Source organism: Mytilus galloprovincialis, chromosome 2 (assembly GCF_965363235.1).
Source record: "Mytilus galloprovincialis chromosome 2, xbMytGall1.hap1.1, whole genome shotgun sequence".
Taxonomy (NCBI): domain Eukaryota; kingdom Metazoa; phylum Mollusca; class Bivalvia; order Mytilida; family Mytilidae; genus Mytilus; species Mytilus galloprovincialis.
Window position 1 is genome coordinate 75,002,257 of NC_134839.1, and position 27,898 is coordinate 75,030,154.

The window sequence follows — 27,898 nt, forward strand, 5'->3', positions numbered from 1 at the left end:
ACAGTAGTTTTGTTTAAATATTAAACTTATATATTGATTTAAGATAACAAAATTTGGCGATTAAGGGGTTCCTGAAGCCAAAAAAAAAAAAAAACCCAAAAACAACATTCTGTACTTGCATGACTTTTGCTTATTGTTCTATAATAATGATAGTTTAGCAAAAAAAAAAGGTACTTTCGGGTCCTTTTATAGCTGATCATACGGTATGGACATTGCTCATTGTTGAAGACCATACGTTGACCTATAGTTGTTAATTTCTGTGTCATCTGGACTCTTGTGAAGAGTTGTCACATTAGCCATCATACCACATGTTCTTTTTTATGTATACATATATAGTTTTTAACGATTTACTAGTAAACGGAAGTTGTAGCTTCTAGACAAAATGAATTGACATATAAATAAAACTTATTAAGGCCTGAATCAATTGATAAGATATTTGGTGTAAAGTCATATAAAATATTTCGAGGTTATAAGTGTGACTTTTGATCCAGATGAAAAAATTCTTTAAAAATACAAGGTTTGTTTACTTTGTTTTGTTTTTTTTTAAAACAAACATCTTTAAGCATCAGAAAAAGGCGTTAAGCGTAACGCTATTTTAAAAGGAAAAAGATTATATAATAACAAAGATCTTTCCAATTATTAATGATGGTAGAGACATGTTTGCCTAATCTTAAGAGATTCATAATTCTCGTTCATGGACAATGTTAAGGTCTTGATTTTCTTATCTTTCATATCTTTGATGTCTCCAACACAGATATAAATATAAAAGTTACCAATGGAGTATAAAGCATTACTGATTTTCTGTTTTATTCTTTTATACAGAGGTATGCACCTTTTTTTTTAATCTAAAAAGTAGAATCGCTTATTATAGCCAAGAAAAATGATCAATTTCTAATGTGACTGGTAGTTCAATTAAGGAAACATGTTGAAATTTCAAAAAAAAAATGAATTTATACAATATACTTTTTTTTTGATAATTTAACGTCAAATGTTTTCTTATACATGTATTAGATTGTTATTTATGGGTACTCATGGCTATTCCAGGTAATTTTAAAACAATATTATAAATTCGATATGTTCTATGAAATTTAAGGGCATTAGAAACCAATGTTGTTTAAAGAAAATACATTAAAAGAAGAATACAAAAAAACGTTGTTTAAGAGATTGTTTGAAGTTTGAAGAATAATAAATTCATAAACATTAACAATATATGCATGTTCTGAATCAAAGAGTACTTGATGAATGGTACCATCGGGTTCTGATAGTATATAGACAATATATCCGACCCAGTTGTAGTGTCAAATCAAATAAAATAGTCCAGTGATATATGAAAAATCTATCAATTATGCCATAGTATGCCACTCTTCAGATGTTTTTTTTTCTGTCAAAAATTAAAGTGGCTGCATCCGTGTTCATTCCTATCCTTTATATATGTTATGTAATATCGTTTAAATATTAAAAATGAACACAAATGCGGCCACTTCCATTTAAGTCGGAAATCGTCTAAAATCTAACTCAAATGCTAAAATTGTGAAGATTCCATTAATTTAGCATGACTTAATGATGCTAGAACCCAACATATTTCCATTGTATTATAAAAAAAACCAAGCCCATATTTATGTCACAGAAGTATTCAATTTTTTCAAATAAAAAGTTAAAAGACCTATTCCTTTGAGATGTGATGGACGATTGAAAGACCAATTTTGATTACACATTCGAAAACAAGTGTATTATTTGAGACCTTAAGTTTTTAACAATGGTGTTTTTGTTGGAAACAAAGCGATTTGGACTCATGAAATATATAAAGTGTTGTTTAGTTTGTTGAAATTGTGAAAAAATAGTCAGCAATTATGAGCATTTATATCTAGTATAGAAAAAGTATTTCTGAAGGGTGTTCAACTAAAAGTTTTGTAACGATAAGTATGCTGTATGCATTGTATAGGATTTTAGAGCAGCACCGTTTCTTTTATCAATAAAAACGGAAGTTGTTTGTTATAGGGTTTACAATGGATTTTTGTCAGAGAAATTGACTAATAAACAAAAAAAAAATATTTTAATTTCAATATTGTCAAATGTGTATTATATGTGTAAAGTGATGTTTGTAGATTCGAAAGGTGCATCGTGTCCACATGGATGGACGAGTCATGCCTTTTCCTGTTACGTGTTTATAGAGGATCTTCTGATTGACTTTACAGAATCAACGGTACTGGAATTATATTATCATATTTATGCTTTGTTATTTTCAAAGTATGTTAAATATAATGGTACAGTACTGTAATTAAGATGAAAAAAAAAACAATTTCTAAATATGCATTCAAGTAAAGTTATCAGAAAAATGCTAAATAACAAATATCTCGATATTTAAGGACTATTCCAAACGAGAAGTCCCTAATCGATTAGAAAAAATAAAAGCTCAAACACATCAAATGAATAACAAACAACTGCCATATTCCTTACTTGGTACATATATTTCCTGATGTAGAAAATTGCAGATTAAACCTGGTTTATAGCTAGCTAACCTCTAACTTATCGTTGTCAATATAACGGTATTTTATACGACTGTCATACAAGTCAGAGTTAGCTAGCTATAAAAACAGATTGAATCCACTCTTTTTCTACATAAGAAAATGTCTTTACCATGTCAGGAATATTACAGTTGTTATCCATTTCTTTTGATGTTTTTCAGCTTTTGTTTTGCCATTTGTCTGCGGACATTCCGTTTTGAATATTTCTCGGTGTTCGGTATTCTTACTTTTTTGTATGACACTCGCGTAAAATTCCATTATATTAAAACAATGTGTTAACAAAACAAACAGTCATAAAGGTGGGAAATTACAAAAATCAAAAAGCACGTTCTAAAATCACTCGAAAAAATAAATGTCAACTGGTTCATCACGCAAGTTATAATCGACAAATTTTATACGTCATAGATATATGGTTTTGCAAACAAAATGGGCTCGGTAATTCTATTTTCGTTTTATATAACCGTCACATAGTAAATCATGGCAATACAGAGAACTGTTTGTAGACTCTGCTTATTGCTATCCTCATATCGGAACCGAGATAAGTTGGAGGAGGTTGATAAGAGATTCAATTGAGTAAAATACTGAAACTATATAATATGATACATGCATAAAACATAAAATTCAATAGCCAATACCATTTGTTTAATAAATCTGATCACAAACCTCTTATAATTCAACAAGAGTTAGTTTGTCATACTACACATTTTGTTGTCTCTTTATCAATAAGTGATGACAACCATGACTCTGGGTTATCATTCTTTGTATACCAAAGATGAAACAAAATCGACTAGAGGTTATATACTTTGTTTAACAACCACATGTTTAGTATTACAAAATAACTCTTGTTGAATTGAATAAGCATAACACAATTACCAGAGGTTTGTGATCAGAGTTATTATAAAAATGGAACTGGCTAATGTATTCTTAAGTTTTATATATGTATTTTATTATATTATTTCATTATTTTTCTCAATTAAATCTCTTATCAGACTCCTCCCACTTATCCCGGTTCCGATATGAGGTAAACAAAGTATATAACCTCTGGTAGGTTTGTTCTTCATTTATATACAAAGAATGATAACCCAGGGTCATGGTTGTCACAACTTATTGATAAAGAGAGTAGTAACATGTTCAAAACTATCATACATAGGGGCCTGCCTTGGGACTTAGTTTTTACCTTTTCTTTTATCCATTTATAAGATTTGAACATTGGTAATATACTGGTGCCTACAACTGCACATGTATCATAGAAATTTTTAATTTCAACCACTTTGAGACTACTTATTTTAAACTTTCCCTACTTCGATCAAACAATTTCAAAATTGAGAATAACAAATGGGGAATATGTAAAAGAGACAACAACCCGGCCAAAGAGCAGATGTTTGCCGATGGCCACCAATGGGTCTTCAACACAGCAAGAAAAGCCCGTCCCTGGAGGTGGGCATCAGCTGGCCCCTAAATAAATATATGGACAATGTGTTGTTAAACATTTGGTTAATAAAGAATTGAGAATTGATAGTTCAGTGAAAATGTCATACTTGACTATGTTCATATGTAATATCGTTTGTGTATTCCTGATTCGAGGGTAGCAGTTATGCAAGATATAATTTCTCTGAAATGGTTCATACTATTCTTTTTGTTGACGATCTCGAAAACAAACGAAGAAATGTCATTTAATCTAAAACTTAGAAAAAAACATGCATACACACACACTGTATTGTCCATCCATAGAAACTATTCTACTTATTTGTGTGACTTAAACATTTTTTCATCCAGATCATTCCAATTTCTAAATGTTTGTATATATCTTTTGTGTACATTGACAATTTGTGCAAAGGGCATTAAGATGGTCGTAATTACAAGAGCAGTCCGACAAATCATTGAAGAAATAATAAATCTAAAATGTAAATTTCGTCTGATTTTTTTTTCTTCTAATTTTGGTTGCATCAGGAAAACTATTATCGGTAGAAGGAAACAGTAAATGATAAAATATTATTAGCAATGACAAATGCTAAAATAAATTCTAATGTACGAAATAAGTATTTTAGAAGTTATTACCACCAAAATCTTACTACTTGATTTGCACATAATGTGTAGTCATTGAAGTCTGTCATTTCGAAATTCAGGTAATTCGAATAAAGGCAACAATAGTAGTTAACCGCTGATCAAAAGTAATAAAAATCGATGTGAAAAAAACAAATCTGGTTTTCAAGCTAGAACCTACAGGAAAAAATGTAATTACATAATAAGTTGACTACAAACAGCCATATTTTGTTCAAGTAAAAAAACTTGATTTTTATCTATATTTTTCAGTCGTTTTGCAATCGAATTCAGGGGAAACTCGTAGAAATAGAATCAGAAGATGAGAACAACTTCATACGGAATTATCTGCTGCATAATACGACTCACACACGTAAGTTGTTTTTTCGTACTATAGAAAACAAACTCATAGATACCAAGATTGAAATAGTGTATTTGCGCCAGTACAGCATTGAGGACCAAAACTTTTAAAACGTTTGGCCAAATATAGGTACATTGATTTATTTCGGAAGTAAAAAAGCCTTAGTATTTCAAAAATTCAAAGTTTGGTAAACAAAAGGTTAATTTATAATTATGACCATATCAATGATAATTCATGTCAACACAGAATTATTCAATGTATGTATATAAGTATACTACTTTACTAATGCCATTCGTTTTAAAACTCTTAAACTAAAGACGTTTTGTATTTAATGATTTGAAGAAAACTTTTGGATTGGTGGAACTGATGCCGTTTTTGAGAATGAATGGAGGTGGATGTCTACACTGGAAAAAATGGGATTCACTGATTGGTCACCTAATCAACCCGACAACTATATGTCACATCAAGATTGTGCAATGTTTTTCCTACCTGACAACTATCATTGGAATGATCATTATTGTGATGTAAAGGCTGGCTACATCTGTGAAAGAGAGTATGAAAATAAAACGATATTTAAGATAAACCAAAGTTTTTTTATATAAAATTAGTCTTGGTAATGAAATACGGAACTCTGCAATTGTAACTTTTCACATTGAATGAACGAATGTTTGAATTTCTTCCATTCATTGCCTTGTACAAGATTTATTTGTCGGCTATTTTCATTATGTTCCAGATGCAATGTTTGGGTATAGACAATTAATTTTGAATTTGAAGAGGACGACGTTAACGTTGTACGAACCTGTTTTTTTTTTATTAACGTCACAGATAAAATTCTACGAAATGCACTGTTTACGTCATAAACAATGGGATATACGATCTATGACCTAACATCACAAATAAATATACAGTAAATACAATGAGACTGCGAGAAAAGCAATGATGCAGTATAAAAAAAACATCTTTTCAACTGATTAACAAGACAAAGACGGTCAATTTCAGTCGGGTTTTTCCTCTCATTTTTCTGTTGGTTGATTTAATGAAAGGAGCAACAAAAGTAAAATTTACAGAAAATTACCAAATCCATGATATTGGTTGTCATTAAAGAGTGTTGAATACTTGGCTTTTAATACCCGCTGCGTTCAAACATGCATCAAAGTAGCGTAGACCAAATGACTGTTAATCTCAACAAAGATGCGATCCTTAAAATTAAATACTCTTAATGATCGTTTCGTTTGTTCAAATTCATCATTGGCACTCGAATAATATCATTGACAAAGGTAAAAAGCATTGAAAAAAAATATATATAGTCAGGCATAAGGGTATAAATACCTAAGTGTTTTAAATGATTTAAGATTTTTTGACAAAATTCAATAAAATGAACAAATCCAGTGAATATTCTATGAATACTGTTTGGCAAAACAGTATTTACACGTATTTGAACATTTTGAGGTGACTTGCTTCTTGTTGAAATGTCTTATGCATCAACATATTGATTTATATACAACGGTACAAACAATGTTATTTTGTTTGTAAAAACAATTAAAACCAACAATGTCTTCAAAATAACGTTAATGAAAGGATTAACTTAATATAAATTTATGTGCAATATTTATGACAATCTACTCAGAATAGGGATATAGTGTCTAAATTATTGTAATTATATATTTGGAATTTCGTAAAACATATATTTGTTTTGTTTTTCGGAGTAAATGTGTAGGGTTTTTAACACACACATTATATAATAAAGTAATTACTGTCGGCCAGTGATACATCATATTGATTTATACAGTTTTAATTTTAAATTTCAATTGATAATTCATAAAATTACTTAAAATACTGTTTGACCGAGTTTCTTGATGTTGTTACTTCTGAAAATATTTCTAAACTAATCCTTGATTCATTGCACAATTACATTCATGATAAGGCATGTCAAATTAAGTGTTCTTTTTTCAAATCTGATGCTCAAAACAATTGTACATATGTGTAATTAAGTTCGAGAATGTTCAACTGTACATGTATCTTTTAATTTTAAACATTTCGATGCAAAATAAAGACGGCGGCTATTGATGATGACTTAAATTTTGATTTAATATTTCAAAGTGTTTTGTAATAATGATTTTTTTCACATAATCTCTGTATTTCTACAATATCATGATTTTATTCTCCTTTTTGCAGAATAGAAGAGGGAAGTAGTGTGATAGGATGATACAGAATGTTTCCACTACACTCGAGTCAAAGGAAAATGCATAACTATAAAAAGAAACATTGCAAAAAATTATCTCTTTTGTTTTAGTTTTCATTTCCCAGCTATTTATCATTTATATTGATACAACTGTCACTTTTATCAACCGAAATCACTAATACAAACTCAAATAATGATTTTAATAATTATAGTTCAGGTATTTATGATGAGATTATCCACCATTTTGAATTTTCCCAATTATCTAAAAACAAGAAAGGAAGGAGGTCAAACAATACGTATGCAGTCGCAATAAGATTTCGACATTGTCGGTTATCTCAAAAGAAGCAAAATCGTGTCAATGTTTTATAGTGATTTGATTTTATTTTAGTGTCATCGCTGGTATTTCACAAAACTATATCTGAACATTACAATATAAAAAAACTAGAAAAAGGTTAGTTAATTGGATAGATATGTACAAAAGGAATTGCATATATAACACTTAGTCCTGATAAAAATGTACGGAAAGTTATAAATAACTGCATCATATGGACAACTATGTTCTAAAATCCCTGTTAGAATAGATAATTTTTTTTTTATTTTGGGTTTTGCCGGTTCTTCTGCTATATTAAGCCCCTCTTTTACCCAAAAATACCTCCCTACTTTGATTATTAGTCTGTACCTATTACCTTATACTTGTACCAAATCAATTACAAATACAACTTATAATAACAAGAACGTGTTACATGTTCTTGTTCATATATGATACAGGTAGCCACGTTAAAACTGGTGACCTGATCGATAAGACTTCTTTAAGAAATGTTTCCAAATATCGTGAGCCAAACTTCATTCATTAATTATTGGCCCGTGTTTAGTCTACAAAAGGATCATCAGTGACGCTCGAATAAAAAACAAGTTAAGAAAATGCAAGTTAAGTACGAAATTAAAGGGCATTGAGGACCAAAATTTCTTAAAGTTTTGCTAAATTTAGCTTACGTAATCTACTCCTGTGGTAGAAAAGCCTTCGTATTTCACACATGTATCTCATTTTCTACTTCTATGAAAGATATGGTATTGTTCCCGCAAATAAATCCCTATACGACATTGCTTTTGTGTAAAAATCCAACAACATAAACTGCTTGACAACGAAATTCGGTTTCGATATTTCACTTGGAAACCAAATTTACCTCATGAATGGAAAAAGGCAACAGTAGTTTATGGCTGTTCAATAGTCATAAATGAATTTAACTGAAACAAATTCGGGACAAAAACCAAAAAGCGACGAAAACACATCAACTATAACTTATAACAAGAAAATAACGGAGACACAGAACTGCTACAAAATCAAATGCCAACATAAATAAACACACTATTTTTTATAACCACCGCCATATTCTGACTTTGTACAAGATATTTTAAGAAAAAATCATGACACTTACCAAAAAGAGGAAATCTTGAATCATCATATTTCTGTTCTGTAAATCTGATATGAAAAGTTGGTCGTTTTGCACTGTATTTGATATCTTAATTGCATCACTGAACTGCAGAATTATATTTATCAACGGGTTTGTACTAATTTTAGCAACAAAAATGTGCAATTATGTACATCGAATATTGGTCTATAAGGTCTTGGTATTTTTCGCAAAACACTTGAAACACTACGTTCTTTGATAAATCACAGGCACATTTATATTTTTTGCAGGCACCGCGCAAATATCGTATAATCGGAGAAATGTATACTCCATAGGCTGATGAATATTCTGCTAAGCTGAGTAAAAAAATTATAATTTCAGAATAAGAATTATCTCGTTTGTCGACGATTCTGGTATTGAGATAACCGCTGTTGTCAAATTAGTGGTATGTGTCTCAAAAGGAAACAGAGGAAGCTAAATCTTTGTTTTTTGTTAATCTCTGGTTCAGTGGGATTTCTTGATAACACCAAATAAGAAAAGTGTCGTTTAAAAAAGGAAAAAACATACTCAATTAACCTGTATATGAAAATGAATAATCTATCTTCTTTGGTCTTGTTGTGTCTGAAAGGACTCGGACTCGTATAAAAATTATAAAAGGTCGATAGAATCGCACAGTTGGTTCCTCTAGAAATCCTGACAGTCTGCTTAAAATTCTATATCTAAATTATATGACAGTAAAACAAATATCAACATACCGAATTACTACGTCTAATGACATAGTGAAGAAACGCCACGGAATGTATAAAATTTTCTACGAAATAAATATTGGTGCATTATACGTACATACAATATAGAATTGTCTGCGGTAACAAATGAATCGACAAGTCGACAGTTAAAAAATTAGGTCTTACACATTTACTTAAATATATATATAAAAAAAATTCTATAATGTCATTCAAAATCACATGGGATTGTTTGTTTTAATGTGAAACACCAATTCGCGATTCCTCTGTCAACTGTTAGACGAACTGTACTTTTAGGGTGAGGGTAGTATCTCACTAGGAAGCTTTTTAACAAAGAGCTCTAAATGGTGAAGTTGAAATCATCCCTTCGTAAATTGTACAGACGCCATCACGATTTGGTTGACATAAGCAACACGACAGGTGCGCATGTTAAGCAGGATCTGCTTATCCTTCCTGAGCACATGAGATCATTCCCGGTTTGTGTCTTGTATACTATTATTAGTCTGTTTGGCTTTTTCTTTTTTAGCCATTGCGTTGTCAGTTTATTTTTTTTCTATGAGTTTGAATGTGTCTGTGGTATCTTTCGTCCCTCTCTTTTATCTTGCTTTTCGTGTAAGAATGTAAATACAGTGCTATTCCATCAATGTTCTCTAGATCAATCATTGTTTTACATAAAAAAAAAAAAAGAAGATGGTGTTGAACCATTGCCATAGAGACACCCAATCCACAAGAGACCAAAATGACAAATAGTTAGCAAATACATATTATCCTACGATCTTAAAGAACTCTAATCACTGATCATATGCTACATCGCAAAGTAAGCTTTAAAAGGCCCTGACATGTCAAACCGCGACAGTGATGTTAGAAATTTTCAAATGCTTTTAATACCTGTTGTGAAAGAATTTACATTAATTGTTCAATTAAAATTATCTTAATTAAAAAGGTATATTTCTACTATACTTAAAGTAATTATAAGCAGTTTCCATTTAAACTGATGTTTAAAAACAATTTATTGAAAATTGAATATAATATGCTATATGGACACATTTCCTTTTTACTATATTGATGGTTGTTGCCACACAACAGGTCAATATACAGACTTTCTAACATAGCTGCTGCATGCACAATGTTGTCAACAAATATTTTAGATGTTTAGGTTTACATACAGTTCTTCTACACTTTTTTTATATATTCTTGTTCAGTAATAGATTATTATTCTGCGTGTCAATTATAGTAAAACGAAACAAGTAAACACCTTATTGGCCCCATAATGAACAGGAATACAATACTCTTCTATATTAGTATATTAATATTATTAATATAAATACTCATAATATACTGCACACAAATTCGCACTTGCTGAAAATTTGCCTATTCCGTGACATCTTACAATATGGGGATATAATGAAGGTAAAAGGATAACTTTATTCAATATTCGTAATGGCTTTATAAATACACTATTGAACAAACTGCGCAACAAGAAGGCACAATTAATAAATATATAAGACAAGACAGGAAATATTTTATTAAATTATTATTTCTTATAAATATATTTACAGATTGAATATATTGATATGACATGAATACAGATTCAATAAGGTTGAATTTTGCAAGTGAATAATTGATCATCGATGTTTTTAGTTTATTTTGACAAAATTTGAATTATACTGGCTGCTTAAAGCAAATTATAATTTAACTATGAAGTTATGATTGAACAAACTCAGGTAATAAGAAGTTTCCCTTTATCAAAACTACAAATTTATTATGTTGATAGTGAAGTTAAATGATACACATGACATTATTTGAATATTAACCATCAAATGGCATTGACTAATATATTTGAAATCGGATGTAAACAATTAAAATGAAGTTCAAATTAACACAATATGACAGTAATAAATAGAACATTTACACATCAACAGTTAATTGCTTAGAAATACTACTGTTTTTCGGGTGGACAAATTCGTTGTGAGTTTATGGTGTATTTTTATCGTTGATTCGTGTTTCTTTTTCCAGGGTAAACGAATTCGTTGTGCAATAGTTTGTGATATGTTTTGATTGTTAATTCATGTGTTTCAATTTTCCAATTTACTGTTTAAAAAACCTTTCACTTATGGTTGTGACTTTTTATCTATAGCTCCTCTGAATTAATATTTCCCGAATCACACTACACGGAGTATAAAGTTATTTTATATACTTTGCCGTTCTTCTAATTTTTACAATGCTTTGTCTCTCTTACTGCGTCAATAACTACAGAGCCGTGTGATTGTGTAGATGTGAATTTATAGTTATAATAAGATGTCTTACGAATGCCAATGAGACAAATCTCCATCCAGGTTACGATTTGTAAAAGTAAACTATTAAAGATCAGAGGATGGTCTTCAACACGAAGTCTTGGCACACACCGAACAGCAAGCTATAAAGGGCCTAAAAAATTGATAGTGTGAAACCATTCAAAGGGAAAACGGTCTACATATACATTGCACACGAAGTGCCGTCAAATTTTCATTTCGTTCTATTTATGTTCACTGTTCGATTCACAATTATTGTTTTTAATTGTTATTGTTTACCACTTGCTGCATTTCTCTGTAATTTTTAGCGAACTGTCGAGTCTTTTGTAGATGAAACGCGCGTCTGGTGTAAATACTAAATTATAATCTTGATATGCATGATGAATTTATTTTCACCTGCAAACAGCAGAAAACTTTTTTTTACTTATTGATATTGTTCCGTCATACATTTATTTTTTACAAAATCTACAGGCACACAACTCACTTCCGTGAATTATTCCTATATACAAAAACGTTACCAGTCAAGAGGACCAAGGTGGAATTCCTTTTACTTAAAAAGTGTGTAATCAAAACAGAAACTTAGTCCTCTAATTATAATTCAAGATTAAGAAATGTACCATTTTTCTGTGTGTTTAAAATAATTGATTTTGTTATTGTTGTTCAAGGAATCGTTCAAACCACTTTGTATCCCGTTGACAACTAATTGAAGATTTATGAAAATAATTAAAATAAGGAGTACGGTTTTATTCAAATAACAGCTCGACAATTTGTAATAACTAAAAATCATATTGAATCGATCATGTAAAACAAGCACGACAAAAATTTACATTACAATACAAAGCACATTAAAAAGACTTCATAAACACAGTATATACTATTCAAAGATATGTATGCATTATAAATGTGCAGGATAATTTATTTTTAAACTGTTTCAGTTATATTTGCAAAGAAGAGTTTATTGGATGTAACTTAGTGTTTAAATGGCAATTTTACATAACAAAATGATGTGTCATTGCCAGTAACCGAAAGACGTTCAAAAACTACCTATAAAAATCTCAAAACTGAAGGCATGCAAATTGATGGAACGATTAAATATAATATACTTTCAGAGAATGAACACAATATATACAATAAAAATAGCTGAAAGAGTAAAATTCAATGTCTTATTTCAACTTTGTTTACTGCCTAAATGTCAGTGATGTTTCAGAAATTTGTATCTTCCTATCATTTACAGATTTTTTGCAAAAATACATTTCACAAAATGATTCACGAAAGGAACTTGACATCGCAAAAAATAAGACCGGGAATGCTCCATGCTTCACATTATCTAAGGTCCCAAATATCAAAGACAATATAGTACCGACATAGATTTTGCTTCCACCTATTTTAAATTCGTTGTCAACCTTAGCGAATATAAGAAAAACCATATACGGGAAGCCAACCACAATCTGAACAAAAGATACTGTTAGAAATATTTTTGTCAATCTTCTTGTAAAATTCAGTTTGACTTCTTTTAACTTATCGTTTGATGAAACCGCCTTTGACGTAGACGACCTTTTCAGGGATATAAGTGTAAGTATGAAAAATACAATTGTCGTCGGAATAGGAATCAGATACGTTACTAAAATACCGACAAATCCATACACATTGAAAATATTCATGTTTTGGCTCGCTAGTTCTGTGTATTGTACAATGAAAGAGACCTTTCCGGTATATAAATTGGTTACGGCTTTGTACTGAAATCTAAACATGTTGAAGCTAAAAACAATGAGGTTGATCAATACTATAATGAAAGTTGTCCTTTTTGGGTGTTGCGACAGTATAAATCTATTCATGTAGAAGGGGAAAGCTATAGCCACAAAGCTGTTTACTGACATAACAGCGTACATGGCGTATGTAACTGCTCTTACTGCATACAAAAGGAATACTCCAGAAAAAAGTAGGACCCATTTCATTATATCTTTAGCAGTTGAATCTTTATAAATATACTTAATTCTGTAAGATAGGAAGAAAAAAAACTGTAAAACCAACAAACAGATATTCGAAATTAAAAAACATTTGATAAAATTTGTTGCGTTATCATGCTTGTGTTGTGAAACGAAAACAATAAATCCCATAACATTCAATATTAGACCAGCAACACAGACAATAGGTTCTACATAGAAGACTATTTTTCTCAAGTCATCAGCAATCCGTTTTAGGTCTGAAGATGGTGTCTGTGATAAAGGATGACCAGTAGAGATGTCACTGATTGTCATTTGAGAAACTGTACTTGTAATGTTTTCGTTGTCAGATATATTAATTCCGAAACTCGTAGAAGACTCAGCAAATGGCTCATTCCTCGAGACATATGTCGTATACACACATTCCACAAATATGTTACGTGTTGCTGGATGAGCACAGGAAATTATGACGGACAAAAACAGTAATGATTTCTCTCCCATTCTTTTGATTTTAACAAACCTAAGAATAAATTTACAAGCATTTAGTAAATATAGTAGCTAAACAACATTCAGTTATAAGATAAAATGCTAGTTCTAAATACTAGATATAGTTTTTGAATGATTTTATGGTGTCTTGAAATGACATGCAATAGTACCCCGCTTACTTATGCACAATGTTAATTAAGGTATAAATATATGTATTCGATAATAAAATTGTAATATATGAGCGTTATTTACTAGTTGGAACAGTAATAAAGGCAACAGTTCAAAACATGTGGATCTGACACTTCCTCCATTCGATAGGAACAGTTTATAATCGATCAGAAAAACTCAAAACAATGTTAATTTTATATGCAAATAAAACCCACATTTTTGGAATGTCTGACGAACGAACTAGGAAATCAAAGCAAAACTGGGAATCAAACAATACCGCCCAATTCAATCAGGCAAGTAAAATCACAAAAATACTGAACTCAGAAGAAAATCAATTCGGAAAGTCCATAATCACATGGCAAAATCAAATAACAAAACGCATTAAAAAGGAATAGACAAGAACTGTCATATTCCTGACTTGGTACAGGCATTTTCAAATGTAGAAAATGGTGGATTGAACCTGGTTTTATAGCTAGCTAAACTTCTCACTTGTATGACAGTCGTATCACATTCCATTATTGTCACCGATGCTTGAACAAAACAAACAGACACAATAGTCAAAAATGTCAAAAATAGGGGTACAACAGTCAACATTGTTATCATATTAATCACTATGAAAACAACAAATGTAACGAAGAACACACATCAAATTAACATCCTCATTTTGATTATATTATACGATTTTATTTGTCTATGTAAAATGCACCCATCAAGGAAGGAGGGTTTTGAGTACTAGTGTAAAATTGCGCGTTTGAAATTCGCACAGGTAGACATGAAATAATTTTGTCGTTCAAAGTATGACGGGATGCATAAATACAGTCACGCAAAATAGACCTCTAACGATTTAAGTTTGCTCGATCAATTTTTATGTTCTTAAACGTTGTATATGTTATCAAAGGTTGAATAAATGGTAGGCGGGTAGTTTTGTGTCATACCTTTTGAGCCGAATCAAGATCGAAGGTTCCCTCAATATTCTTGTAGGTTTGATTTTAACTGATTGACGAGTAAAATAAGTTTCAGTCCTTATCTGAGAGTTAACGACGAACTAAGTATATAAACTCATAATAGATACATGTTATAACAGGCTTCAAAACTTTTGTTACTTCTAAAAAAATCATGACAGACAACCTGAATCAAAATTTAAAAAAAAGATAAATAAAGTAAAAGTTGATAAGCATGGAGGACACAAATTTCTAAAGGTTTTGCCATATGTGTGCTTTCATAATTAAAAGTGTTGTACGTACCTGATAAATTCTCTAAACAACACATACGGAAATCTTAATATGATATTGTTTTTATAATGTGTATGGCGTAAATATAAAATTTCAATCTTGGTATCTACGATGAGTTTATTTACAACCACTTGGTCGATGCCACTGCTGGTGGAGTTTTAATTCCTCGAGAGTATCATCAGCCCATTAATCTGCATTTCTGTGATGACTTGAGTTATCATTGATATGTTCATTATTATAAATTAACTGTTAACAAAACTTTGAATTTTTGAAACACTAAGGTTTTTCTACCTCAGGAATAGATTACTTTAGCTGTATTTGGCAAAACTTTTAGAAATTTTTGGTCCTCAATGCTCTTCAACTTAATTTGGTCTTTTTAACATTTTTTTATTCGAGCTTCACTGATGAGTCTTTTGAAAACGAAACCCGCGTCTGGCGTAAATATGAATTTCAATCCTGGTCTCTATGATGAGTTTATTATTTGCCAATGCAAACATAATTAAAGTAAACGAACAAAGTGAAAAACTAAGTAAATATTAAAAAAATAATTATTTCATTTCAGGGAGATATTAGAGTAGTATTGTATCTGGAAAAAACAACAAAGGAATAACCAAAACATCAGATGTTCGCTTGTCATGTTTTGATTTTTTTGTCAACTTTTGGAATTCTCTGGTTTTATCCATTGAATGCCTTCAAAAAATTGCCCAATGACCCCCATTTTTTTTTTTTTTTTTACATCTTTTACATGTATAATGATAAGTCATCTGTAAAAGTCTTTTTAATTTAAAATTTAAACATGTCATTGATTAAGCTATGAAAAGTAAAGAGAGAACATATTCCCGTCAAAATTTCAATTGCTATTATCTCGAAAACAAGCACATTGACCTATATATTTTTGGCTCTTGTGATTCCTTTATTAATCCTCTATCAATATAAACTAGTGTTTTGAAAAGCTTATTACCTTGAAACTGAGAAGAAGCGAACTCCCTTAAAGGTTTCATGGAAAAATATTAAGGATGAACCAACTAATGGCCACTGACATACGATGTAGAACGCTTGCTTGGTTCAACAATACATAAACATAATACCGATAGAAACACGTATTTTACGCCATGACCGAGCAAATTGAAAGTATTTGAAATCGAATAGAAATAACTTGTGAATATACCACATGCAGCGAAATGAAGATCATAAATAATCTCGTAAAGAAACAATTTGCCTTGATATACACTATATTACTGGATTGCTTGTTCTGTATTTATTATTGTTAAAAAAATTAAAGAATGTATTAAATCAAATCCTGTTTATATTAGATTTAACTTAGTACTGCTTGCATTGACCAGTAGATTCTTCGTGTCATAATTTTAAGTGTTATGGAAAGTAATAGATAATTTTATAATCTAAAGAGAGAAAAATCAACACCAAAATGGAAATAAAGCCGTTAATCGGTCTTTGGTATTAAGATTGATTTGTAAGTTGTGGTACTCAGTTCAACTGGCTTTGATAAATTGAATAATTGTAAGACTAATACCCTGGAATTTTAAGTAAAAACATCAAATGCTTCAATGGCTTACCGAACTGATCTTACGGACAAACAAGATCAAAACAAAAGTCATTAATTTCAAGACAAGTACATAAAAACAAAACAAATAGAAAACCTTATAATTTAAATTACAAACTAAATATGGAAACAAAATTGTCATGATCTAAATTGATTATTGGTATTATGGTTGTATTCAAAGGATTGATATTTATTTCAACTTGTTTTGATGGACTGGATACCTGACAAGATTTATATCATGTAAACCTTGTACATCAATTAGTTGAACGACTTACTTAAATTATTTTCTAGGACACCACTTTAAAATAATATCAACACAAACCTCATTTATTTGGAAACAAAGAGAAAGAATTTAAGAATTCATATTATAGACAGAATATGAAAAAAATGGAAACAACATCATCTTAAGCTTGATGTTAATCTGTTATATGTATAAGTATTATTACAAGGGGCGTTATTTTTGTCAGATGGCTTTGAAGTAATGGATGCCTGAAGAAATTCTATCCTGATAACTTCTCTTTTTTTACAAAGATTGGTTGAAAGTCTACAGGACTATTTGTAAGTACAAAAATACAAACTAAATAATCATAATTAAGAAAAATACAAGATTGTATATTATTGATATTTTCATGAAATAACGTTTGATGCTCTATAATTACCAGGCTTATAATTTGATAAAAGTTAACTATCAAAAAGATTGACTGGTATTTAAAAGAGAGGCGAAAGATACCATAGACACATTCAAACTCATAGATCGAAAATTAAATGACAACGCCATGGCTAAAAGTAATAGTACACAAGACACAACATAGAAGACCAAGCAACACGAACCCCACTAAAAAGTGGGGTGATCTCAGGTCCTGTAGAAAAGTAATCCTGTATATTCTGATATTGGTATTTTGAATCATGTTTGTATTGTTTGTGAGCATGTTTTACGTATAGTTATCAAAGCTACCAGGATTATAATTTAATACGCCAGATGCGCGTATAATAAAAAAAAAATATCTTTCTTCTAACAAATGAAAATATGATATTTTATAATGCTAAAATTTTTTATGAAATTTATAAAGCGAAAATGTATTTGATACTCATGATAGTTGACTTTTATTTGTATTATGATTTAAGAATCGACTGTTTTATAGTTTCTCATAACTCTTCATAAAGTGGCTATTGTTGTTAACTTGTGTTTTAATAAGCTGTATAATATTTCATATGTAACAATTGGTTAGACTTTAATAAAGTATTAGTCTAATTCGGTAGCTCGCATTTGGAAAAGGGAATGGGATTGTAGTTACCACAAAGGAATATATCCGATATCATCTGTGAAACGGATATTCCATAACGGTCAACCATCTCGTAATGGCGTCCGTAAAATTTACGTTGGGAAAATTTCAACTTCACTATTTGGAACTCTTGGTTTAATGGCTTCCTTGTGAGCAGCAACTCTCTTTCAAGAAAATCATGATAAGAAATACAAGCCCGGGATTATCATATCAATTGGGAGATATACTCTGTATGCAGGCGTTGCTGGAATGTTGCTATATAGAAATTGACAGTTCACAATTGGGAAGCTGTAATCATCTCTTTTGTCTCTTTTGTCGTTATTTGAATTATTGTAAAAAAATATTCTCGTCCTGAATATCAATCAAAATGATTCTTTACAGTGATATAAACAAAATCATATGTATGTATAATAAAGTAATATGGAAACAAAATTGGTTGATAGTTATCCCTCAGATTATATTTATTAGTTGTTATTAACTTTGAACTAGATGTTAGTAACTGCAAGTACTCTCAGATATGTTCTTAGTATCTTTTGTAAGGGACGAGGAATGGATATATATATCCTGCCACGTCATGTCCGTGTTTTTGTTTTTTTGTTTTTGTTTGTATCGATTTGATAAACCTTTTTTGACTGATTGTTATAGTTTGTTCTAGTGTTGTGCTTTTAACCCACTGTCGAAAGAGGGACGAAACATACCAGCGGGACAGTCAATCTCATAAATCGAACATAAACTGACAAAGCCATGGCTAAAAAACAAGAGACAAACAGACAAACAATAGTACACATGACACAACATAGAAAACTAAAGAATAAGCAACACGAACCCCACCAAAAACTAGGGGGGATCTCTGGTGCTCCGGAAGGGTAAGCAGATCCTGCTCCACATGTGGCACATGTGTCGAAAGTTAGGGGAAGGTTGAGCGCTCACATCATATTTTATCCCGCCACATTCTGTATTTGTCTCTCCAAAGTCAGGAGCATGTAGTTCAGTGGTTGTTTCATGTCATATTTGTTTTGTTTTTTTTTTGTTAATTGTTTTGTTACAACTTAGGCAATTAGTTTCTCAATTAAATTGTTTTATATTTTTTCATTTCGGGGCCTTTAATAGCCGACTTTACGGTATTTATTTTTTTTCATTGTTGAAATTGGTACGTTTGCATATAATTGCCTACATCCACTTTTACCTTTTACTTGTCAAGCTAGTTTTATATTTTTATCTTTCCATTGATCTTATTTGATATGTAAAAAAAAACTGTTAATAATTTTTGTTAAATACATCAGGCTCATCTCGTCTTTCTCATTTTCTATTCGGAATTTTTATCCTTTCGGGGACATGTCTATTGCAGACAAAATTTCTTGATTTTTTGCAGTCTCAATTTAAATTGAGGCAAACAGGGAGTATATACCCAATACAGCACAATGATCAGACTTATAACTTTTAGAACCCTGATGGCAATTATAAACTAATATCTATATAAAAACAAAAAAACAAAACAAAAAAAAACAACTTATGACATGTTTCCCATCGTAGTCTTTGAAAGGGTAGTAAGTAAAGTAGAGGAGAATGATGAGGAAAATTAAAAAAAAAAATGTTTTTGTAGAGAAACTATATAGTACGCTGGAAAAGAAACATAAACAGGTCATGACAGATACCGTAATATTTTAACTACTTAATAATGACTATGTAAATGCTCCCCTTGATACCATATGACTATATCAAACTATTTCTTTTGCTTTAAGAAAATTATAACATGACAAAAAACATTTACATAGGTAAGGGAACTTACAGTAAGTGAAACCCATACTATTCTAATATGAAAAATGAATCCGAAGTGACTTTCGATTTAAGTGCTGATTTCACGATTTTTGTTTGCACCCGATAAACTGCAAAATGAAAGGTTGTGATTATTAGCTTTGGTTGTATTCAAGTTAATACTAAAGTGTCCAGAACTAATGACTTTATTCTAAGTACGTTTTAGTTGAAATTTTTAACTTCAATTCGTTTTTTTTTTTTTTTTTTTTTTTTTTTTTTGTGTACCAAAAGTAATTTGGCTATGAATCAATATTTTTTTATTTACTTGCATTTACATTTTAGTCAATAAGATAAATGCCTGGACTAATTTTTCAGGATTTAAGCTTCAATCCAACGATTTGAGAATTCGAATAAAGGCTAACACCATTTAGAAAACAGACTTACTGCCTAAACGTTAGCTTGTTGCCTATGAGTTAAGCTTAATGGCTATCTCATTTATTGCTGCTAAAATATATATAGTTTGATTTTTTTAACTCATATAAAAGGAAAGCAGTATATAATGTATTTATTACAGCTACTTTTTTCAACTTAAACAATATACAACATTTTGTACTTCTTACACATAAATAAAGGCAACAGTAACAGTATCTCCAATGAAAATATAAAGAAAGATGACTGATATTTCATATCATGATTTATGCTAGAATACCAGTTAGATGAATACTATGATCTACTGTAATAAACTTTCAATTGTCTCACCCTTAATGTAAAATAGAAAGGCTTGTGTAAGCTAGTTACTGAAAACTTAAGAAAAACATGTAACTGTTTTACACAAACCACAAGTTAACCATGTTATGCATATCTGGTTCACATGATAAAAATGGGAATGGAAATGTGCCAAAGAGTCAACAACCCGACTAAAGAGCAGACACCAGCCCAAAGCCAACAATGGGTCTTCAACACAACGAGAAAATACACCATTCTAAGACGGGCTTCAGTTCGATTGTTTAAAAAGAAGTCTCAAGGTTTCAATGTAGGTCTCTATTTTCAAAAATTCTAAAAAAATATATCAAATAATGAGAGTTTCATTCTGCAGTTTAACTAACTAAATTTATATTTATTTAACAGACATTACTTTATGCAAATGAAATAGCCATTTAGTGTTGATGAGTTTGTGCTAATAAAATATTTGTATATGTTCTAAACAGAATTTTACCTACCTTAATCAATACAGCAGTCGTGTCACAGGAAATTGTAGTTTGTAGATTCTAAACCGATATTCCTCAGAGTTTATATATTCCAGGCAGCGCCAATAACCTGTCACTTGTACTGTTATTGGTCGAATTAAAAATGTCATGCTAGTTACTATCAAAATGATAATTTAATTATATCTTTTTAGTTGGATCATTTTTTCTTTGAACAAAAAGAAAATTAAAAAAAAATTAATGCCTTTAACGAATGCATTGCTTTAGACATAAAAGAAACTACAAGCTACTGAATTTAAAGGTTAAAACTAATCTTAATCAAACGTTGACAAATATAGATGATTTTTATAAATCTAGCAGGTTAAAATGACTTCTTAATGATATTATATATCTTACAGATTTTCACCACTTTTTTATCTACATTTATCAAACGATTATTTGTTAATGTATAAACTTAATGATAATGCCTAATGAACCAATTAAACTAATCAACAGGACAATCTGAAAGAAAATAATGAAAGAAGTGACTTGTATAAATAGTCTCAAACTTGAACTAGTGCTTGATTATATATTCAAAAGATTTTTTTTTATCATTTTACAAATTGTCACATGTTAATCCATAAAATCAAGCTGTTATTCGGTACAGTTAATGTATTTCCAGCAACAGTCTGCACTATTAAAAAACATTTAAAAACCATTATACAATAATTGAATTAATTGAAAAAATTTGGAACATAAAAAATGGTTCTCATAATACCTTTACAATTTGTTCTTTTTTTATTATTATTATTACTTCAGTTACACTTGTTTGGCTATATTTTAACTTATACAAGGTGTTGATAATACTTGAAGAAATGAAGAAGTAGTTCTACATAATATACATTGTTTAAATTGTCACATAGTCTTTACATTATAATATCTGAAATACTTCGCGATGTATTCGCACCGTATTTACAACATTTGGTTTAATTGGGTGGGGGGGGGGGGTGGGGGGAGGGCACAAAAGATAAAAATCCAATATACAATGCAATCTTAAATGTAAATATGAATTTTTCATATGAAAAATTTTGGCAAGCTCACAATCTAATGAGTTTTTATAGAAAATAATTAATGTTTGTATTAAAATTTGACACTTGACCAATTAATCACGATTTACAGTTCTAAATGCATGGTGGCTAGCGGCAGTTCAGATCTTTTCGTTATTCTCTCGATTTGATGACTGATTCAACGAAAGATCATTATTTTACCATCTATCAAACATACTCGAAGTCTTGGACGAATATCTTATAGGAAACTGTGCAGTATAATATACATGTAATTTCGAGATGATAATGTTTAACTATCACTATCAGCTTTGAAGTTTAGGTATTGTTCATCTTTATTTTATTGGCACGAACAAATCAATCGTTTCCTCAAATAAGTTCAGTAAATATTGGTTTTTTTTTCAATTGATTCTCGTTGATTCGTCGTTTACAAGCACAACGTCACCAACTTTAATTTGTTCTTTGTTATTTCCAACTGCTCTGTGATATTTTCTCAATGATGTTCAAAAGTACGTAAATAGTAATTTTTCCATCTTGTCTGGAAGTGTTTTAATATTTCTCTTAGTCGTTCATTTTGTTTAGTGAGTGACGAATAGTCCACAAAGACAGAAACTTCACCCGATTCCTGATCTAAATATGGACAAGATAACTTAATGTCTACCATATAGCAGTTGCGATGGAGTAAGTAGTTAAATGTCATTCATATTTGTAGAGGTATACGTTATTGGTCTGTTGTTCGTTACACTTTCAATTTCGTTACTATAATGCACAATGATTGAGTCGACCACTTGTTTCCGAGTACTCTTTTCAACGTGGGCCTCATACATGAACCAGGGACTGAGGACACGAGTCAATGAAGAAAAATACAAAGACCTCACAAAGAAACATTATAAGCCTGCGAATGTGAGCAGTCTAAAAGTCCCACGAGTCAACATAGGTGAGGATTTTAAAATTCATATGTTTTGAAAAATTAAGTGTGCAAATCAATTTATTATAAAACAACCCATACTTTACATGGTAATAAATAATATAGTTTTATAAATATGATTAAAAACTCGCAATAATTATGAGAAATGTGTACACGTATGAATATTGCGTAAAAATCATTTACATGTAGAATTATAATATACACACTATAAACTTTTTAGTGTACATATACTAAATTTATATTATAATTGTAGGTATTTGGAAACAAATGTCACTACGAAATAATTTAAAGATGTGGATATAAAATTATTATTATTATTATTATTTATTATTACAATTTTTCTATAGCGCTAAATCTAAAACAATATTACTCAAAGCGCTTTACATCACATGTTAAACGAAATATACACACAGACAGTGATAAAAATATAAAACATGAACCCACAAAATAAATATTTCAGTGTTAAAACTTTTCTAGATAAAAGAATTAAAAAGTGGAATATATATATCAATGAATCAAAATAAAAAAATAAAAAAACGAGTAAAAAATTATACTGAATAAAGTTGGTAAAAAACGTGAAAACGTATTCAAAAGATGAAAAAAGGAATATTACCATGTAAAAAATATAATTACTGAAATGAAAAATATTTGTGCTACTAAAAAAAAAACATACAGTGCACATATTATAAATGAAACATATCTCCAGTTAAAAGAAAGGTTCGATAAATCAAAAGCAGGCTAACGTCTATGGCACAATGTATCACAGAAACGAATTTAAGGGATTAAAAATGCTTGTCGAAAAAAGTTAGTTTTTAAATTACAACGATTACAGAATCTCTTGTCTAAAACAGCTTGCCCATTGATGTACAATATTGTGATGGATATGTTTGTGGATAAATCTTCAAAGAAAGAAGGAATGTCTAGAGAGGAACTGCAAGCATATGCAGTTACGTGCAGAGATACGTACCAGCTATTTCAAGCTTGTTGTTGACATGCTGTTTGGGGACGATATTAAGGAAAAAATCAAAGAGCTAGATGCAGACCATAGTGTGTGCAAAAAAGTTGGGAAGGACCATAATTATACGTATGATAATCAAAAGAACTCATATCAGTCTTTTAACAGGGAACGTAGCCATCATGGCCATGGAGGGCGTGGTTTGCCTCATAAGTTTGGGAAAAGGAAACGCCACATTGATGGAGGAAAACCAATCAAAAGAACAAGAAAATATGACGATGATGGTTTTTTAGACCGCAGCAAGACATTCAACAAGAAGAAAAACAAAGACAAAAAGTAGATCATGTTATTTCTGATAGTGGTGTAAAAAAAAATTACAAATGATCACTTGATTGACTTAACTGCTATACATCTTCAAAATATTCCTAATAATTTTATTGGGGGGGGGGGGGGAATTTCAAAGTTTTTTCATCGATGGAAGGAATTAGCATCTGACTATTGGATTTTAAATATTATTAAAGGTTATCAGTTAGAATTTGAAAACATTCCTACACAGCTTATAATGCCATACCCACTTGTATTCAGTAGTGAAGAAAATGAATATTTACAAAAAGAAATAGATAAGTTTATTTCAAAAACAATTATTCAACCTGTTACTCCAATTAAGGATCAGTATGTTTTAAATATTTTTGTGAGACCCAAGAAAGATGGCACTTATCGAGTAATTTTAAATTTAAAACAGCTAAACCTTGATATTGAACAAATACATTTTAAAATGGAAACTTTTAAAACAGCAGTAACAAACATTACACAAAATTGCTGGTTTGGTTCTGTTGATTTAAAAGATGCATATTATTCTGTTAGCATCAATGAAAAAGAAAAGAAATGTTTTAGATTTTATTGGAATGATGTTCTGTATGAATACACTTGTTTGCCAAATGGATTAACAACAGCACCGCGAATTTTCACAAAAATTTTAAAAGTTGTATTTTCCAAACTGAGAAGTAAAATGAGTAAAGGACATTGCAACCCACCATATATTGATGATAGTTTACTTGTGAGAAATACCTTTTCTGGATGTCAAAGTAATATAATTGACACAGTACAATTATTAGATCATCTTGGTTTTACCATACACCCAGATAAATCTGTACTTCAACCTACTCAAATTAACGTCTATGGCACAATGTATCACAGAAACGAATTTAAGGGATTAAAAATGCTTGTCGAAAAAAGTGAGTTTTTAAATTACAACGATTACAGAATCTCTTGTCTAAAACAGCTTGCCCATTGATGTACAATATTATGATGGATATGTTTGTGGATAAATCTTCAAAGAAAGAAGGAATGTCTAGAGAGGAACTGCAAGCATATGCAGTTACGTGCAGAGATACGTACCAGCTATTTCAAGCTTGTTGTTGACATGCTGTTTGGGGACGATATTAAGGAAAAAATCAAAGAGCTAGATGCAGAGCATAGTGTGTGCAAGAAAGTTGGGAAGGACCATAATTATACGTATGATAATCACAAGAACTCATATCAGTCTTTTAACAGGGAACGTAGCCATCATGGCCATGGAGGGCGTGGTTTGCCTCATAAGTTTGGGAAAAGGAAACGCCACATTGATTGTGGAAAACCAATCAAAAGAACAAGAAAATATGATGATGATGGTTTTTTAGACCGCAGCAAGACATTCAACAAGAAGAAAAACAAAGACAAAAAGTAGATCATATTATTTCTGATAGTGGTGTAAAAAAAAAAGTACAAATGATCACTTGATTGACTTAACTGCTATAAATCTTCAAAATATTCCTAATAATTTTATTGGGGGGGAAATTTCAAAGTTTTTTCATCGATGGAAGGAATTAGCATCTGACTATTGGATTTTAAATATTATTAAAGGTTATCAGTTAGAATTTGAAAACATTCCTACACAGCTTATAATGCCATACCCACTTGTATTCAGTAGTGAAGAAAATGAATATTTACAAAAAGAAATAGATAAGTTTATTTCAAAAACAATTATTCAACCTGTTACTCCAATTAAGGATCAGTATGTTTTAAATATTTTTGTGAGACCCAAGAAAGATGGCACTTATCGAGTAATTTTAAATTTAAAACAGCTAAATCTTGATATTGAACAAATACATTTTAAAATGGAAACTTTTAAAACAGCAGTAACAAACATTACACAAAATTGCTGGTTTGGTTCTATTGATTTAAAAGATGCATATTATTCTGTTAGCATCAATGAAAAAGAAAAGAAATGTTTTAGATTTTATTGGAATGATGTTCTGTATGAATACACTTGTTTGCCAAATGGATTAACAACAGCACCGCGAATTTTCATAAAAATTTTAAAAGTTGTATTTTCCAAACTGAGAAGTAAAATGAGTAAAAGACATTGCAACCCACCATATATTGATGATAGTTTACTTGTGAGCAATACCTTTTCTGGATGTCAAAGTAATATAATTGACACAGTACAATTATTAGATCATCTTGGTTTTACCATACACCCAGATAAATCTGTACTTCAACCTACTCAAATTATTGTATTTTTGGGTTTTGTGATTAATTCAATAACAATGTGTATTAGAGTAACAAAAGAAAAGGCAGACAATATAATTAAATTATGTAGTCGGTTAATTCTCAAGGAAGAGATTACAATAAGAGAGTTTGCACAAGTTATTGGAAAATTAGTAGCAACGGAACCAGGTGACAGTATGCACCATTATATATAAAATCTTTAGAAATTACAAAAGATTTATTGTTAAAACAAAATTATGGAAATTTTGATGCAAAAATGACTTTGTCAGATGGAAATATTTCAGATTTAAATTGGTGGATTAATAATATAAATAATAAAATCGTGGAAGTTGACACAACCTCTTTGTTCCGTGTTGTGATCGTATTATCCGAAGCCAATGTTGTTCCAGCTGTAAACAAATACACAATAGTTTTTTTCCCGTAAATACATAACCTTTTATGGGTTCTGTTTAACTTCTCAAGAAGACTTTAGAGACGATCATCATGAATAGATTTTAGGTCTATTTTGAAAATTCTTTATTGCCTTCTTATCGTTTATTTTTTTGTTAGATTCAGTGTTATTAACTTAAACCGCACATCTCCTTCTGTTCATATTCATACAATCTATAAAAATACGGGAAATTATTTTTTTGTAAAGTGGTATGTTGATAAGTCTGATTTGTATATTCGTATGATTGCCATACGAAACATCTATGGTAAAGGCAAACCGAACAAATAACCAAACATAAATCGTCCGTTCGCATATTACACGGTTGGTGTTGTTTGTACATAAAATGGCTCAGATATGAAACATCTTTCTATTTTGATACGTCATGATGGTTTTAAAAAAATCAAATGTTAATAGAACTTTTTCAGACTTGTTGGGGATATTTTCTCGTAGGATTGTAGCATTAAAAAAACCAAAGCTTACGCATCTTAACCGTTTACGTTCTAAATTATTGTCAAAGATAAGTAACATTTTCTTCTCCAAAGTTGTGATTGATGAACCAGCCTCTGCATGCATACAGCAGAGGGAAGTAAACAGATCCAATGTCGTTCTGCCTGCTGTAATTTAACTCATTAAAGTGTTTACTTAAGTATTTTAATGGTATTAGTTTGTCATTTCTATGTAACGCTAGCCGCAACACCAGCTTCTACCCACCATTTTTTTTTCTTGAAATGTCCCGTACCGAGTCAGAAAAATGGCCATTGTAATATTATAGTTCGTTTCTGGATATGTTACATTTTAGTGTTGTGTT

The 27,898-nt window shown here is 30.4% G+C and overlaps 2 protein-coding genes across 3 annotated transcripts; both read left to right on the forward strand.

Annotated features, from left to right (window-relative positions):
* The first annotated feature begins 696 nt into the window (after positions 1-696).
* On the forward strand, positions 697-7,204 carry LOC143064389 (perlucin-like protein). Of its 2 annotated transcripts, XM_076237189.1 has the most exons (5): positions 697-824; positions 2,106-2,203; positions 4,839-4,938; positions 5,269-5,479; positions 7,102-7,204. In XM_076237189.1, exons 1-5 carry the CDS (start codon positions 776-778, stop codon positions 7,130-7,132), a joined length of 489 nt encoding a protein of 162 aa, XP_076093304.1. In that variant the 5' UTR covers positions 697-775; the 3' UTR covers positions 7,133-7,204. The 2 variants fall into 2 exon arrangements, with proteins under 2 accessions (XP_076093304.1, XP_076093305.1); XM_076237190.1 differs by lacking the exon at positions 5,269-5,479.
* Positions 7,205-23,052: 15,848 nt separating this feature from the next.
* LOC143062544 (uncharacterized) lies at positions 23,053-24,146 on the forward strand. Its single transcript, XM_076234210.1, has 2 exons — positions 23,053-23,164; positions 23,965-24,146. Exons 1-2 carry the CDS (start codon positions 23,053-23,055, stop codon positions 24,144-24,146), a joined length of 294 nt encoding a protein of 97 aa, XP_076090325.1.
* Positions 24,147-27,898: the final 3,752 nt, after the last annotated feature.

What these genes read in the sequence shown, in the direction of transcription:
- LOC143064389 (XM_076237189.1), top strand. Translation starts at nt 776, where the DNA reads ATGGAGTATAAAGCATTACTGATTTTCTGTTTTATTCTTTTATACAGA. An exon ending in TTGACTTTACAGAATCAACG is followed by an intron (nt 2,204 to 4,838) that starts GTACTGGAATTA and finishes TATATTTTTCAG; the next exon opens with TCGTTTTGCAATCGAATTCA. An exon ending in GCATAATACGACTCACACAC is followed by an intron (nt 4,939 to 5,268) that starts GTAAGTTGTTTT and finishes AATGATTTGAAG; the next exon opens with AAAACTTTTGGATTGGTGGA.
- LOC143062544 (XM_076234210.1), top strand. Translation starts at nt 23,053, where the DNA reads ATGAACCAGGGACTGAGGACACGAGTCAATGAAGAAAAATACAAAGAC. An exon ending in AGTCCCACGAGTCAACATAG is followed by an intron (nt 23,165 to 23,964) that starts GTGAGGATTTTA and finishes GAAAAAAGTTAG; the next exon opens with TTTTTAAATTACAACGATTA.